Genomic DNA, 13,241 nt, shown 5'->3' with positions numbered 1-13,241 from the left:
CCCGCTTTAGGTTTTCTAGTTCTGCGGGAGTGAATCTCCGGGTTAATTTGGATAAAGACGGGCTCTGTGCGGAGGTGGATCGTCCGGCTCGGAAGAGGCAGGGCCAAAGTCGTTCCCTGGTTCAATATGGCGAAAGGAATCTACTTCCGGGTCACAACTTCCGGCGCATGCCGCTGAGCGCCCCATGGCGGTGCTAAAACGGCTGTTTTCCCAAATATGGCCCCACGAATATATCTCTCGGCTGAGGAAATAAAGAGACCTCGGGCTTCTAGGGCCGCGAAGCCCAAGCGAGCTGCTCTTTCCTCTTCCCTATGGTCCTTTCTGAGGTCCCGGAGTTATCCGTACAAGATGGCGGCGCCCTGATCGTTGGCAAAGGGGGCGTGGCGGTCTTCCTGCCCAATAGGCGAGCCGGTCGTTCCAAAATGGCGGCGCCCATTCTCTTCCTATGCAAAAATGGCGGCTCCGGGTGTTGATTTCTGATTGCGCCCGTTGTGAGCGCAAAAGCACGTTTTTTTGTCGTCATAATGGCAAGTTGCACGATGAGGAAGCTAGGTATGGAGCTCTGCACAGCGGGGAAGAATTATTTGGTGGAATGGGGGTTGCATTGCGCTTTGGGGGCACATTGATTTGGGCAGGCGGATTAAAACTGATGATTTTCTTTTTTGGCTTTCAAGTAATATTGCAAACTGAATTACTAAAGCGCAGATTGGAAATGCGCTGTGTGCAGATCATGCTCCAATTTATATATGGCTAAATATCACTAATAAGCAAAGGGAGCTTTGGATGTTCAATAGGCCGCCCTGGCTCTTGGTTTTAGGGGAATTATTTGTGTTTTAAGCTTGCGTTTCCTTGTCCTGCTTTTGCTCCACAGGATCCCAGCTGACAAAATTCGCGTTGGCGTCTCGGAGTTTCCACTGCAGCTCTGCTGACAAGGCTGGTGGGGATTGGAGGTTGAAGTGAGTGTCAGAAATGGAAGGTGCAAAGTTAGAACTGATGGGGCGTCCTCAAAATGGCGGGGGGGGGAGGCTGTAAGCGGATTTAGGAACGCTGTCGGGGGTTCACTGGTGGCTTCGGATAAGGAATGTAGATGAAGGGAGGAAGAGGGTTCTGGTGGTAAGATTGAGCCATGGCATTTGAAATGCCTGTGAAAACACAGATGGTATTGTTATAGGATAAAGGTTCTTCGGAAGTGAGTCTTTCTCTTGTATTCTGCGTACTTTTTGCAGCTTTATTAAGCATCTGGCCCTCCTTGTTCCTTTCCAGGCATGCTTTACCTAGGAACGGGTCGGACTACGGGCCCATAACAGACCTGCCCGATTGGTCATTTGCCGGTAAGAAGTGTGAGAGGGTGTGTGTCAAAAGGTTGCCTGTATGCTTCTTTTTTTTTTCCTTTGATGCACCAATACCCAAAATTGTTGTCTCCCACGCCTACCCCCAGTTGATTAATCTGGAAGAGAACCACCACATTTCCTGCGGTTAAGTCCCACTTGGAGATTTCCAGTCTACCCAAGCAGATCTGTGAGCATTTATAAAACAAATTAATTTTACAAAAGGTATTACTAACTTAATGAGTGGTAAAACTGGGCAGTTTCCAAGCTGGAATAAATTTTTTCTCAAGAAACTTTACAAGGGTGCGCATAAGCACAGCGCTTCTCAACCCTGATGAGTCTGTGAGCATTTTCGAAGCCTTGAGAAAGGGTAATGGGTGCTGCCACAACTAGGCTGGTGTCACGGAAGGTGATTACAAAAAGGGGGAGGTTCTCAGCCAAGCATCCTCCTATAACATGGGCAATTGTTTCTAAATGGACCATCTAGACCAGGGGTAGTCAAACTGCGGCCCTCCAGATGTCCATGGACTACAATTCCCAGAAGCCCCTGCCAGCATTTGCTGGCAGGGGCTCATGGGAATTGTGGTCCATGGACATCTGGAGGGCCGCAGTTTGACTACCCCTGATCTAGACAGACTTGCCAGGGGCTTCAGAAACACCAGCAGTGAAAAGAAAGCCAGAAATAACTGTTTGCTTTGGTGAAAAGGATATGAAAGGTGAGCAGCGCAGATGCCAAATGGGGGATCTCTGTGTTCTTGTTTTTTTTAATGAATTTGCAAGCTTTATATTCCACTGGTCTGCCCTCATAAGGGCCATCAAATAAGCGAACAAATTTTAAAACCACTCAAATCCGGTTTCCCCAAACCGTTAAGACAATTTAAAAACAGAGCTAAAACTACATACAAATACATCGAAAGTGCAATGACAATTGTTAACATCTGTATTATATTTGTCACGCACATGTAGCGTGACATGAGACCCATGTTTACTTCTGGACCTTGGGAAACCTGATCCAAATTGTTCCAGAAAACCCACATCACTGGTGCTAAGTGATCCCAGTTCCACAGGATCACATGCAAGTAGCTCAGTTGTCTTCTAAAACTCCTTTCCCCTTCACCCTAGATGGGCGCCCTGCCCCACCAATGAAAGGTTACGTTCGTCGGCAGGAAAGGAACATCGAACTTGCAGTAAGTGAAGCATCAGTTATGTCCTGTAGGGTTTAGGATAGCTTTGAAGCGCAAAAATTTGAGTGGGATGTAGAGGATTAGCTCTGGGGAACTAATTTCTAGTGCCAGAATCAACCCTGGAGCCTGTGAATTAAGTTCCACTGAACATCTAACCCTGGGCAGCTTGTTTCCCCCCTCTCATCTGACATAAGGTGCCAGGTTGCCAGGGAGACCTGATTTCTGATGCATTTGCATAACAGCTGTAGCCATGACCCAGTTTTTAATGCCCTCTTCTGCCTCAAGAAACCTTGGGAACTGGGGCTGTGCAGATTCTAGGGTTTTGTTGAAGACTGCTCAGATCCTTTTCACAACTCCCAGTCATCTCGGGCTGGGCAGAATTCAAAAGCACACACTGTGTGCAGTACCTTTTATTAAGACTGGAAAAGAACACCAAACGGGGTGTGAGATTTTGAGCTCTCCAGAATTCTTTTGCCAGACTGGATGTTTTGAAAAAGACAAATGTCACGTCAGGCCCCGATTTTCCATCGGGGAAAGAGGTAAAGTGGAGTTTGGAAGCACTGAGAAGCAGTCGGCTCTTTCCCCCTTCTAAGAAGTAGTAGTTGGTAAAATATACAAGCCAGTTGCGAGTGAAACGTGTCTCTAAAACCAGTTTATTGGGGGTTTGGTCTCCCGTTAAGTAATGTTACCTGGCTTGACCTTTATCTAATGCAGGTTTTCTCAACCGGGGTCGAGTTTCTTGACATATATGGTCATGTTGACCCGCCCTCCTCCCCCCTTCCCAAAATGGCCCATGATGGGCCTGGAGGAGGTGGGAAGCAGAGGATGCAAAGAGCTAGGCTAAAAAAGGCCCAAGCAAAGAGTGACCCAACTACAGCCAATGCAGATCGCCTTATCTTTACGCGAGACAGATTTGTAGAACAACAAACCAAGAGAAGCACGCGGGTTCATATTTTTTTTCTTTCCCTTGACGAAGATCAAGCTTTCTAGCAATGAATGATGCCGTTCATGACAAACAGGATACATTATTGTCCCAGAAGCCTTTTGGGCGGCCCTTCTGGCATTTTCCCCATCTGTGGCCCCCTTCAAATGCGCCAGGGCCCACATGGTCCCTGTCGAGAATGGCTGTCCTAGGGAACCCACAAGCTTTGTCTGCTGGTGTTTTGCTTTGGACCAGAGCAATTTCATGCAACCTCTTTGGGTGGGAAGGCAAAACTCGAACCCATTTGAGTGTGCAATGCAGACGTGGGTGCAGAGTTAGAACTAAGGAGCAGGGGTCCCTCTTGGGTGTTGCTGGTGCGTCGGGATGGCCCTCCCCAGACGCGGCTAACCCTCCTCCTCGTCTTGCCCTTCAGCGTCGCATAGCCATGCTCTCTTCAGAGATGGACCGCGGGATAGAGAAGTGGGCAGCCAGGCAGAGGGAACGAGAGCAGCAGGCCGAGGAGAAGCGACGCAACCGGCTCCAGCCGAAAGGAGACCTGCTTCGACAGCCCCCGAATAAATCGGAATAAAAATATTTTCGGTCCTGACGGGAGACTTTGTGCCAGGCTTTGCGTATCGGGAAGGGGGCTATCCAATTCCCAGCCTCGTTCTGTACACGTGGCAGCTCTGCATGGACGCCGTTTTGCACCGGGGGTGGGGGATATAGAGACCACACAGCTCTGGGGTTCTGCGTGGCGTGAGAACCAATGTGATTTACGGGTTAAAGAGTGGCAGACTAATGTGGAGAATCGGATGTGATTCCCCACTCCTCCACACATGCAGCCAGCTGGGTGACCTTGGGCTAGTCACAGTTCCCTTAGAGCTCACAGAGCAGTTCTTTCAGAGCTCTCAGCCCCACTTATCTCACAGGGTCCCTTATAGGGAGAGGAAGGCATTGCAAGGTTGGTGCCCGTTTTGTGTAGTCGTTAGGAGTGTGGACTTCTAATCTGGCGAGCTGGGTTCGATTCCCCGCTCCCCCACAAGCAGCCAGCTGAGTGACCTTGGGCTCGCCACGGCACTGATAAAACTGTCCTGACCGAGCAGTGATATCAGGGCTCTCTCAGCCTCACCTCCCTCACAGGGTGCTTGTGGGGAGAGGAAAGGCGACTGGAGCTTTGAACGTTTGGTTCCCCCAGGTCCGGATGTTCTGCTGTTTTGGTGCCTTTCTGCAAGCCAGACAGGACACCTCTAGGCCTAGGCAGAAGGCAGCCCACAGGATGCAGGGAGAAAAAACAAACGGTGAACAAAACAAAGCATCGGCTCACAAGGGCTTCCCTTCTCCAGCGCCGAAAGCCTCGAGGATTTCGAGCCTCTTATTCTGCCAGGGAGCCTGGCTGTGCCTTCGGAGGGTGGCTGCAGGCCAGGGTGGAAAGAATGCCGGCCTCTTTTTGGAAAACGGTTCTCCCTTCGCCTTGCTCCTTTTCTCGTTCCCGTGCTCCCCTCTCGGCCCTGTGGGAACCACGGCCCGCTGGAGGTGAGGTCACACAGCCTTGCAGGAAAAATCCTGGCGAGAAAGGGAGGGTGGGACGGGCAAGCCGAGGGGTCCGTTTCCTTCCTACGGCCTGCTGAGGTTGAGAATGACGCCCCCAGGCCTTTCTTGGCCGTTGAAATTATGCTTCTTGGTGAAAGGGAGATCCGCAAGATTACCCTTTGGAGCAGGGTGCACATTCATGGAGGAGGGAGAAATCTGTAGGGTCGGCACCACCTGGAAGCAAGCGGCCATGACCCGCCTTCCTTCATCCCTTACTCTCAAAGCCAGGCCAATTTAGTGAATTCACCTTTCGAACGCAGGGACTTGAGAGTCCGAATTTCGGGAAGGGAAGGGAAAAGGGAATTGGCTTTTCTGCTCCAAGGCCCTCCTCTTTCCACCCCGTGGCAGTAGCAGCTGATCTTACGGCTAGGGGGGAGAGAGGAAGATGGGGTCGAGAGGGCTGCGTTTAGCTTATAACAGCCCCTTTCCCCGCCCTGATCCTCTCGGCCTTGCCCATTCCAGCTGTGTTTTGAACACATCGCTCCCTCCCGCCCCGCAATCGCTTCCAGATGTGGTAGCCACGAAAGCATGATGAGATCAGCGCCCGGGGTCCGTGCCAGGCGCACGGGACAAGCAGGAGAGCCAAGTGGGGAAAGGGGAGCGGGTGGGAGAAGATACTCGATTTTGCTTGCGCTAAAGGGTTCTGTTTGGGCTTGACGGCCTAGTTCCTCCACACCGTGACTCCCACCTTGCACATATGGCCAGCGGGGGTTTCAGCAACCCTTTCCCTTGTTTGTATCCATCAAATTATTCCTGACTCCATTGAATTCGGGAGGGAATTGCGGTTTCTCTGCCGTCACGTTGGCGGAGACAGGATACAGGGGTTGCGTCATGGCCTTTTATTATAGTACCTCAGTTGGGTATTTTTAATAATTTCTTTGTTTCAGCCCCTTTGCGCCTTTTGCTTTTCTCACGATATTTTTTTTTCCTTCTTTTTAAAAAAGCTGTTTGTTTGCCTGTTTCTCCGGCAAGCCGGGGCTCTCTGCAGCCATCGCTTAAGGAAAAAAGGCGTGCTGAACGGTGCTGCTCTCTGTGGCCACAAAGTCCTGTTATTAAATTTTTTTAAGCCTTCCCTTGTTTGAAGTTCTATGCGGTGCGTGGGTGGAAGGCTGTAATGGCCGGTTCCCCAACCTGGCCCAAGAGACAGACCTCGACTGAGCTGACCCCTGGGCCTCAGGTCTAGAACCTTTCAAGTTCTGCAGCAGTGTGAACGTCATGATGAGAACCCTGGGCATGTGCAGAGTGCATGTGATTCTCCCCGCGAGCCCACCCAACTGAATCCTTCACCCAAACAACAGAACCACTCACAAGATTTCCCAGAATTGTGGTTTCAAAAGCTAATTTCCAGGAACCTTCATTTCAAAATGGTGTTACACAATAATACTGTTTAAAGAAAGGTTTTCAAAAGAGAATCACAACTGGAAAATAAGAGAATCTGACGCTGGAATGCTTGGTTTTGAAGCCTTTCCTTCCTTAGGACCTCCACGCAGCCTCCCCTAAAACTGGGAAACCCACCTCTGAGACCAAGGAAGATCATGGAATTCAGTAATCCACAACATTTTATTTTTCATAGTTGAACCCAAGAGCTGTGATGTAATACTGTAACAAGCCGTCTCCGAAAGTAAGCACGGGCCTTTCAAACAATCCATGCCGTGTGCATTCAGAGATGGTACAGGCAGGCCCTGGAAAGGACTAAACCAGTTTGATTTACCTCTCTGTTTCCCCTGGAAGGGGATACTTATAAAAAAGTGAGTTGGTATCCCTCATAACGGCAGTCGAGGTTGAATCCATCTGTCCCAGAACAAGATGTTTGAGTTAGGAGAACTGCGATTTGAGTTTCATTTGGATGGTGTGCAAAATCTATTTTAATGACATTATTCTAAGCTTTCGTGCTTGAGAACTGGCACAGGGAAGCAGCCGAGAGGTTTTGCCAAGTAGCACGGCATGCCCGGTTTGAATCCCTTTCCTGCTGTGAGGGTCAGAAACCACGGGCATTATGGTAATGCTGATACTGATCCGCCTTACAGGGCTGTTGTTACTGTTACTGAGATAATGCACGAGAGGTGCTCTGAATTCTAAAGTGCCACAAAAGAATATAGAATCATAGAGTTGGAAGGGGCCATACAGGCCATCTAGTCCAACCCCCTGCTCAATGCAGGATCAGCCCAAAGCATCCTAAAGCATCCAAAAAAAGTGTGTATCCAACCTTTGCTTGAAGACTGCCAGTGAGGGGGAGCTCACCACCTCCTTAGGCAGCCTATTCCACTGCTGAACTACTCTGACTGTGAAAAAAAATTTCCCACCTTATTTCAGGACATAGACAGGCTACTAAACTTTGATGCGATGCATAGACCTGAGTATATATTCTGTACAGACAATTCCAACATTTAGAGTCCATGAATCTTTGTGGGGAGCTGTAAGCCCAAAGATCCACAAATCCCCCAGAATATTTCTTATTTACCCAAAAGCAAAATAAATCACACTTTAAAACAAAATACTACTAAAAAGGGGGGGAAATTCCAGTATTTATTATTTTTTTTAAAAAAAAATTCTCTGGTGATTCTTTTTTAATAACAAAATAGTTCTGAACAATTTGTCTAGGCGGAGGGGAGGGAGGGGGGGAAGGAAAACAGAAACCTTGAAAAACTCCCAGAATTTTGATTTCATTTCCATCCAGAAATGGGGTTTTTATTGCTAAACATTTAAAGGAATAACAGAATTTAATAACCTGCAGGCTCTCAGCAAGGTATGTATAGACCCCTCCCCAAAGAATGGGTATTTATTATTAATAGGAAAATAATAACAATAATAATAATAAAAGTGAAACATAAACAATATTAAAAACCCACCCGCGAACCCAAATGTATCGTTAAACGCAGTTTAATTCCGTTTTGAGATCATTTGAATACTCGACCCCAGCATGACACCTCCCTCCCAACTAAAAATGGTCCAAAAAGGAGAGAGAGTTTAAACCTCCTATTACCTGCCTGCAGGGTTACGGGGTTCAGCTCTAACTCCTGCTTTTTTTTCCCAACCCTGTTAATGTACTATTTTCAATTTAAAAAAAAAAAAAAAAGGCACTTCTATAGAATAATTAAAAATTACATATTCAACGAAACAAATCAAAAACCAACGTCATTTTCCCCAGGAAAGGAGGATAAGGCAGTGAGGCAGTTTTTTTTGGGTGCAACGTCGTTTTCCACCTTTGCAAATTGTTAAATTTTGTTTTAAACGTCATAGAATCCAAAACGGATCAGAAGCGACGATTGTAAACCTTGTGCAAGTGTAGTCAGGTGCAGGAGTAAACACGGATGCGAAGTTACGGAACTGTGCTGCCAAATTTTGAAACCACTGACCACCGCCGATCCCATCCTGTCTGTGACTACCTACTCCTCCCGCCAACCAGAACGATTCTCCCTTCCTCCCTTTGCTCAGACATGTCCCATCCCGTTACATGCAGGGTGACAACGGCCCTGCGGTGTTGTGCCAAGAAACTTGTTCTTCTCCCTCCCAACCCGAGAGCGAAGCTGGTCCTTTAAGATGTCCCTCCTCCAGAAGGATGGTCCCTTAGGCCACACCCCCACATTTTAGACTCCACCTATCGAGTTCCACCAAAAGTCCTGCTCCTTACTGGGTCATTTACATCTGTGTTTCTATTGGTCAGCCAATGCCCCTCCTTCCTTTTCAAGCCAAGCCCAATGGAATGCTAGAGTTCCTTCTGGAATGCTATGAATGCTTCATTGATTCCCTCCTCCAGTGGAATGCCTTACTCCCCTCTTGTCATCAATGTAGCTCCGCCCACTTCCACGCAAAAATGTGGAGATCTCGTCCTCATAGGGGCCCGTTTTTGAAGACACGCCCCTCATTCATTCATTGAGCCAACAGGGAGCATCCATTCCCCATGGCCCCAATCCATTCCCCATTCCCCCTAGAAATGAAGGCCCCAAAAGAGAATACCAGGCAGGAGGGAGTTCAGATGTGACAGCCGTTTCAGACCATGACAATTAACCCAATTCCACCAGGAGCCAGACAGAAACTTTGTGGGAATTTGCTTGTGCCAGCTTATTCCAATAGATCAGTTGAAGGGTCAACGTGAAGTCTTTTCTTGTGAGGCCAAGGCTACACTAGGGCTGGAAGAAGGAAAACCATCACAGAGGTCCTCTCTGGCCTTACGTTAAGGAGCGTGCTCAGCACACCCGCTGCGTGGAGATTGTAGAAATGCAAAAAACGGAGAGTGAGAATCGGAGGAGGGGGATGGAAGGAGAAGAACGAGGGATGCCGTTTCGGAAGGAAGTGGTGGCTGCAGGGGAGAAACAGGCAGGGCAGGACTAGGGTGAGAACGTAGCACAGAAGGGCGGAGGAGACAGGCGGGGAAGGAAAGGAAGGAGGCAAGTGGCAGCAGGGAGAAGGGATCCAGGGAAGGAGGCAGCAGGGAGAAGGGAGAAGGGATCCAGGGAAGGAGGCAGCAGGGAAAAGGGATCCAGGGAAGGAGGCAGCAGGGGAAAGGGATCCAGGGAAGGAGGCAGCAGGGAAAAGGGATCCAGGGAAGGAGGCAGCAGGGAGAAGGGATCCAGGGAAGGAGGCAGCAGGGAAAAGGGATCCAGGGAAGGAGGCAGCAGGGAAAAGGGATCCAGGGAAGGAGCCACAGGGAGGTGGGATCGGTGGCAGACGGCAGGAGAGAGGAGTGCCCCGCGCCCCTAGCCCAGCTCAGGGAGCCGCCCGGTCACACCTTGTCCAGCAGGGAGCGCTGGCAGTATAACAACCTCTTGGGCGTGCCGTAACGCTTGAAGATCAAGATGGCAATGGCCAAGGCGAAGATGCTGAGGAGCAGGAGGACTGGCAGCACCACCGCCGCCGCGTTCACCGACCCTTCGGCGGCATCGTCCACGGATATGATGATCACTTCCGTGTCGTCGTGGCGGCCCCCTGAGCTACATCCCATCCAGTCCCGCAGCACCGACTTCGGATAGCCGGGCTCCACCTTCAGCTTCTCGTTGTTGAATTTCCAGTAACGATCCCCCTTGTAGAAGTAGGTGAAAACTGTACGGGAAGCAGGAGGGACAAAGGAGAAAACGAGAGAGTTAGCAGTCCCCGGGCGGGAAAGGAGAGAGGCCTTTCTCGCCAAGGAAACTTGGGAGGTTTATGGAAGGAGGAGACTTTGGACTCTGGGTTGGGTTGCCAGCTCCCCCCTGGGACCTGGAGGTTTGGGGGTGTAGGCTGAGGAGGACAGGTTTTTTGGGAAGGGAGGGTGTAGTGCCCTCAACTCCACCCTCCAAAGCAGCTTTCTCTCCAGGGAATTGATCTCTGTCACCTGGACAGCAGCTGTAATCCCAACCCTATTCAAGCAGAGAGAGTCTATCGCTTTTTGATTTCTGGCACTGAACCAGGAAGGGTTGAACAAGATGAACTCTCAAGGTATATTCCACCAATCAACCAGGTATTTCTGTATATCCCAGCTTGGAAAAGATAATTTATCTGAGGAGAAGTTGCACGGACATATCACATCTCTATATTTGCATCTGGCTTTTCTCCCCATTTATGACCTGAAGCAGCCTATAGACAATCCCTCTTCCCTCCTTCATTCTCTCACAACCACCCTACAAGGTAGGACAGACTGAGTTTGGGACAAGCCCCAAGGTCGCCCAGCAAGCTTCCATGGCAGACGCTCACGTTTGCCTAATCTATATTGTTCGTCTGCTCTGGCCAGCAGCATCCTTCCAGGCTCTTAAGGCAGGCGAGGCCCTTCAACTGCAGGTGCCGGAGATTGATTAACTGGCCTCTTGTGACCCAATCCATCTGCTCGCCTTTGAGGTGTCATCTCCCACTTTTATCACTTTTATCACAAAACCATCCCAGGTTCTATGTCATCGGAACGGCTTTCGGCTTTGAGCGATGAGGAACGGGTCGCCTTCCTCGGTGCTGCGAAACGGTGATTCATCTCGTGGAAGTTCTGTTCATTTATTAATGCGTTAATAACGCCAGTTGTCATCCCTGATTCATTTCATGAATACACCCTTACTCCGCAACGGGAGTCAGTCATATGTCGGCGGCCGTCCCTCGGGATGGCTCAAAGGATTATGAGCAACTAGCTAAAGAGAGGGGGAGGTTGGATAGAGACGGACATTCGGGGCTGCTGTTCAGGGTTAGGACAGTAGACAGCCTACTTCAATATTGTCTCCTCAACAAGCAGTAGCTCTCCAGAGATGGAAAGAATTCCCACATGTTTGCCTCAAGGTCGATACTACTGAGAATTTTTTTTAAAAATCCACACTGTCTGTCAGATCTCCACTGACCAATCAGAAGTCCTGCTGGGCAAAAGACCCATCCGGCCACGCCCACTTTCTGAAAACCCTCGGTGGGGGCCAGGAACGGTACCACCTTGGGGACCCCTGCTTTAATCGATCATGTATCTATAACTGGTCAATTTTCTCTCCTTTTATCCCTCTCCCCACAGCTTCCCCCTACCACCCCCCAGCTCCCACCCCCCAGCTCTCATTTCCTCTTACCCTCGTCGCTGCCCATAAAAGCTGCCCGGGGCGCATCTGGGATCCCTTCCCAGACATCTATGCTCTTGGGGTAATCGGCATCGACCGAACGAGTCTCCTCATTGAAGCGGTAGTACCTGGGTAACAAAGAGAAGGTTGCAACAGGTGCTTTTAGATTGCAGGAATAAAGTTCTTTTGTACAGATGCCCCAATACGACAAGCCCTCTTCCGGAGACAGGAAGAATCAAAATCTAATAAATAAAAATACGACGACAAACAAAATGGCAGCAGTAACGACCCATTCTACCAACACCACCATAGCTGGCCAGGCAATGCAAGACACATTCTTCCACTCACAGGTGGCTTTTAGAAAAGTGACCTCTGGGTTAGTGGTTGCAAAGACTGCTGGCAGTGATGGAAACCGCATATGCAGAGGCAGTATACCTCAGAAAAGGGGGTTGCCACTTCGGAGCTTTCAGGGGGTGCTCTCTGGCTGCTGCTTGGGACTAGAAAGATCTTTGGCCTAGCCCTGCAAGGCAGTTGTTGGGAAGCCTTAAATAATATTCCCGTAATGCGATTCTAGCCCCGCTTACTCAGAAGTAGGCACATTCTCGGGTGAAATCAGGGCCTTGCGGGGACTGTAAAACAGAGCTGTTTCCCCGGGTCTAGCTGACCTCCCTACCTAAACCCATCAAATAAATTACCGACTGTCGTCATCTCCACAAAGACAGCGCAGGGCAAACAGAAGTGCTTTCTTTCTACTGGCTTTTTGTGTTGCTTTTGTGCGAAGGGTTGAAGTGTGTTTGGTTTTTTTGCCCTTTATCCACGTGCCGATGTTTTGCATATGTGCAATGACGCGTGGCTAATGTTGATGTTTTAAAATTTTATATGTGCACATGAATTATAATAAATCTATTTGCATTTTAATATAGGTAATATATTCTTCTGCTGCTCAGACCTTTTAGGTTCCTTGCTTTTGATCAAGCCGCACCCTACAGAGACAGCCCTATTAACCAGCCCGCTCACCCCACTCAGGGGAGAACATCAAGGATCAAAGGGTCCTCTTCAGTTACTCACTTGTTGCCCCGGAAGAAGTACGTTTTCCCGCTTGGCACCCAGAAAAGGGCAGCGTCAATCCGGTCCGTGGGAAGCCCTCTGCCCATTTCCTTGATGTGTTTTGGGTAGCCAGGATCCATGGACGCTTCGTTGAACACCCAGTACCTGTCACCTGTGGGAAGAGAGGAAACCCCATTTCCCACAATGCACCAGGTCTCCAAAGGCTTGTGAAGAACCTGAGTCTGACCCGCCTACTCCCTGCCTCAGTTCATACTGAGCTTTAAATAGAAACCCGGGGCAGCTACCATATGTTGGCAGGAAAACCATAAGGCCAAGGCCTCATTCATACATGCAGGAGAACAAAGGGGCAGTGACACAGCAGAGTCATGTGGGTGCATTGCTTCAAGTTGCAGGGGGTGGATTCTAATTTCTACAGTCCCTTTGTATTTTGAGGAAACCTCCCTGGAAGCAAAAAACTAACATGGCAGGAGGAAAGCCTCCAAGCTCACATTGCCAGGTCCAGCTTGGAGAAAACCTGGTGATTTGGGGAGAGGGGGGGATCTGAACAGGGCGGGGTTCGGAAAGCAGGGAAGATCTCCAGTCAACATTTGGGAGTTTCAAAATGAATGGTCCACACGGTTTGGGTGAAAAACATGAAAAACCGTGAAAAGCAAAA

The 13,241-nt window shown here is 49.4% G+C and overlaps 2 protein-coding genes across 2 annotated transcripts in view; one reads left to right on the top strand and one right to left on the bottom strand.

Annotated features, from left to right (window-relative positions):
- Window positions 1-374: 374 nt before the first annotated feature.
- Window positions 375-4,041, top strand: MRPL52 (mitochondrial ribosomal protein L52). Its single transcript, XM_077314072.1, has 5 exons — window positions 375-552; window positions 872-956; window positions 1,264-1,331; window positions 2,451-2,515; window positions 3,868-4,041. Exons 1-5 carry the CDS (start codon window positions 525-527, stop codon window positions 4,021-4,023), a joined length of 402 nt encoding a protein of 133 aa, XP_077170187.1. The 5' UTR covers window positions 375-524; the 3' UTR covers window positions 4,024-4,041.
- A 4,051-nt stretch (window positions 4,042-8,092) lies between these two features.
- MMP14 (matrix metallopeptidase 14) overlaps window positions 8,093-13,241 on the bottom strand; it is a 21,464-nt gene continuing 16,315 nt past the window's right edge. Inside the window, exons 8-10 of the mRNA XM_077314069.1 lie at window positions 12,587-12,737; window positions 11,531-11,646; window positions 8,093-10,064 (exon numbers count right to left, since the gene is read on the bottom strand). Of these exons, the coding sequence (XP_077170184.1) occupies window positions 9,748-10,064; window positions 11,531-11,646; window positions 12,587-12,737 (584 nt within the window). The 3' untranslated portion in view covers window positions 8,093-9,747. The remainder of the gene's footprint in view (window positions 10,065-11,530; window positions 11,647-12,586; window positions 12,738-13,241) is intronic.

This window comes from Paroedura picta, chromosome 16 (genome assembly GCF_049243985.1).
Source record: "Paroedura picta isolate Pp20150507F chromosome 16, Ppicta_v3.0, whole genome shotgun sequence".
NCBI classification, from domain to species: domain Eukaryota; kingdom Metazoa; phylum Chordata; class Lepidosauria; order Squamata; family Gekkonidae; genus Paroedura; species Paroedura picta.
The sequence above is the reverse complement of the archived record's forward strand: the minus strand, read 5'-3'. Positions and strand labels throughout refer to the sequence as shown.

Bases quoted from the DNA above. Each gene is read 5' to 3' on its own strand.
- MRPL52 (XM_077314072.1), top strand. From the start codon at position 525: ATGGCAAGTTGCACGATGAGGAAGCTAG. The intron at 957-1,263 runs GTGAGTGTCAGA...GTTCCTTTCCAG, and splicing joins GGTGGGGATTGGAGGTTGAA to GCATGCTTTACCTAGGAACG. The intron at 2,516-3,867 runs GTAAGTGAAGCA...CTTGCCCTTCAG, and splicing joins AAAGGAACATCGAACTTGCA to CGTCGCATAGCCATGCTCTC.